This window comes from Kryptolebias marmoratus, linkage group LG15 (genome assembly GCF_001649575.2).
Source record: "Kryptolebias marmoratus isolate JLee-2015 linkage group LG15, ASM164957v2, whole genome shotgun sequence".
NCBI lineage: Eukaryota > Metazoa > Chordata > Actinopteri > Cyprinodontiformes > Rivulidae > Kryptolebias > Kryptolebias marmoratus.
Genome location: NC_051444.1, coordinates 2,144,595 through 2,147,758, shown reverse-complemented (window position 1 = coordinate 2,147,758; position 3,164 = coordinate 2,144,595). Strand labels below are relative to the sequence as shown.

General features: G+C 49.1%; 1 protein-coding gene across 1 annotated transcript in view; it reads right to left on the bottom strand.

Annotated features, from left to right (window-relative positions):
• The window catches only part of LOC108250623 (cytochrome P450 27C1), a 12,969-nt gene that overhangs the window by 5,785 nt on the left and 4,020 nt on the right, over positions 1–3,164 (bottom strand). Inside the window, exons 2-5 of the mRNA XM_017440589.3 lie at positions 2,057–2,247; positions 1,688–1,887; positions 1,192–1,401; positions 665–828 (exon numbers count right to left, since the gene is read on the bottom strand). Of these exons, the coding sequence (XP_017296078.1) occupies positions 665–828; positions 1,192–1,401; positions 1,688–1,887; positions 2,057–2,247 (765 nt within the window). The remainder of the gene's footprint in view (positions 1–664; positions 829–1,191; positions 1,402–1,687; positions 1,888–2,056; positions 2,248–3,164) is intronic.

Genomic DNA, 3,164 nt, shown 5'->3' with positions numbered 1-3,164 from the left:
CCCCCCCCCCCCTTCCCGCCCGTAATTCTCATTAAGCTCACAGAACCCCAAACAAATTAGGCAGCGGCTACAAACACACCTGCGCTCAGAAGACATCTGCAGAAACACTGAGGCGGAACATTTTCTACAATTAACACGCCTGACCGTCCTCAGAGGAATGCATGTCACCCACCGCCCTCAGCGCCAAAGTTTTACACTGAAATGACAAAAGCTGCTGCAGCCGTTTGGGTTGAAAAAGCTTGAAAATAACGAACAAGGCGTCATGCTCGAGCTCAATATCTGTAAAACTGATGAAATAGTTAAAAGCTAAACGTAGAAACACCGTGCCTACGAGCTAAAGTTTCTAACAATTCAAAAACAGAAGTCAGAAGACATTTTACGTGATTTATGGATGATTAAAAGAGAATAAAGTCTGCAGAAGTTTCATTAAAATCCATCCTTCTCCCAAACCTGCAGCCTGAGCTTTCAGCAAAGAAACGTTAAGAACGCAGACGTCTGCTTAAAGAAAACGGGGACAAAGGGACCCCTGTGAGGACCTAACGGACGGGGGGGACAAATGAGACGCTCTGTAACCTCCCGATTCATGGCGCTGACCCCACGCTGGCACAGATGTGGCGCCGGTAACCTACGCTGTGACACGAAACAATGACTCACACACACCCACCGTGTCGACCCCGGCCAGGAGCATCTCGGTGACGTTGGCGTAGATCTCCTCCAGGCTCATCTCCATCCTAGTGAGCATGTGGGTGAGCAGGCCCCCCCTCACCTCCTCCCCCCGCTGCAGCCGGGATGCCACCTCGGCGAACCTCTTGTCAACGTGGAGAACGCCTGGAAACCGAGCGAACGCACGAGAAGGTGGACAACAAGGCGGGAAGGACGGGAAAAACCAGTTGAATGTTGGACAAAAACTAAAGTATCACCGTTCTGGTTAAATCTACGATCACATGCAGGAATGTGAGAATCTCTTAGAGCTCGGTTTGTTTGTTGGGGACAACTCTCAGCTACTACCATCCCCAACGTTAGCTCGTTATTTGTAAAACTGCTCGAGCTGCGGAGGCCATCTTGGATCGGATCACCAGCTGTAGACGTGCAGCCAATGATTGGTTTCATGGAGATGTTCTGCTGACAGACTGATTATCAGGCAGGCAGTTACATTATCACCCTCCATCCTGAGAGGCAGGCGGAGCTTACTGAATCTGAAGAGACCGTCCCAGGAGTGGCAGAACTCCTCCCAGGGTTTGGGGATGACGGGCCGCAGCCACTTGGGGATGGCTCCGGCGTACATGGTGGTCTTAAAGGAGCTGAACATCAGGTTCAGGGCAGAGATGTAGTCCTGGGTCTCCTTCGGGATGTCGTTTTCCAAACATCCGAGCCTGCACTCGAACAAGATGGCCGCCACACCTGCAAAAGACACAAAAAGAGAGCGAGAGTTAAAGGCTGCAACAAGAATCCTGTTCTGGTGTCAGAAACGTTTGCAGATTTCTCTTAATAGTGTGAATGCTGAGTCAGCGCTCGTATCATTATTGCCAAGTCAGCGTTCAAGTCGTTGTTGCCGAGTCAATGTTGGTGTCCTTGTTGCCGAGTCAGCATTCACATCATTATTGCTGAGTCGGCGGTCGCGTCGTTATTGCCAAGTCAGCGGTCACGTCATTGACAGACAACAACACCGTCGCCCGCCTTCACCGACCTTCCATGGCGTATTTGAAGAAGAGGTCGTTGACGTTGGTGACGGTGGCTCCGTCTGGCTGCTGCGCTCGCAGCGCCGACACCCTCCGGATCAGGTCGTCCACCACCTGGTTCACGTCATCGGAGAAGACGGCGACGTCCCGCGGACGCATGATGAGCTGCCGGAGCATGCTCCGCATCCTCAGCCAGTCCTCGCCCTCCCTGTGAACAAACCACATCATGTCCTGAACGACGACCAGTGGAGCGAGAAAACTGGTTTTTTTTGGTCTCACATACACCAGCGTTGGTGCTGCACAGATCTCGTCTACACCGACCAAACCTGGGGAGTTTGTTGTCAGGACCCAAAGGTCAAAGGTCGAGGGGGACTCACGCTGAGATGAGGCCGGTGGAACGGCCCCTCATGTTTCTGTACTCCTTCCAGGACTCCATGTTGGCTCTCTGAGGGGCCACGCCCTCGGCCCGCAGAACCTCCGCCACCAGGTCCCGATCCGCGATGGAGACCACCAGCTGGGGCCCGAAGTGAGACTTGAAGATCTTTCCATACTTCTGCCTGTGCTCCATCTGTAAGACGAGGAAGGACGACATTTAAAGAGCGTCCAATTAATCCGACCTTTCCAAAACTTTAAGCATTTAAAGCCGGGAGGAACTTCTGATCCACTGTTTCCTGTTTAAGTCACAATATTTCATAATGACTTGAGAAACTGCAGCGTGAACACTGAAGAAACTAAAGCTGAGATATGGAATTAAAACAAGCCGAACACAAGCTGAAAGGCAGCAAAACAAGCTAAAAACTTAGCATCAGACGGTAGCAAAACAGATGCAATTATTAGCAAAGCCAAAAACCAAAAATGCTGCAGCTAAAAGTGAACTGAAGAGATCTCCGTGTGTTCCTATGGAGAATTTAATTTTAAATAAAAGTCTAATGAAAAATACAAAAGTTACAAAAACACCAGAGTCGTAGTAAACTGGTACCATGGAGGCCTTGACTCTCCAAAACTTCTCGGTTTCCTCTTTCTGCCCTCGGTGTTTCTCCAGCTCTTCATGCTCCTTCTTCCTGATGTTAGAGTCGCTTGGGACTGCTACATCTATCACCACAATGTCCGATTGGTTAGCAAAGTCTGGATCTGGAAGTCCAGCCCTTTCTAGCCACTGGCAGGATTTTTTGACATCCTCAATCTGCCGGTAGTTCAACCCCTTCAGTTGGGATCTCCTGTATATCCTGGTTTAGTCAGTCCCTCCAGGATTTCACGAGCATTTTCCTAAAAGTTATCTTTTTTTTTACTAAAATCAATAAACAACCATAACTTTTAATATATAAACCAACAATACTTCCTAGTTTTGTAAGATAATTCCCAACAAACATTGACATTCTCAAAAGGTGCTTTATTTGAGAACTTTGATAGCTTCTAAACTGACATTCATGAGCATTTCTGGATCGTCCCTGGTCTGCAGCTCTCCTCACATGTTTTGCAGACACA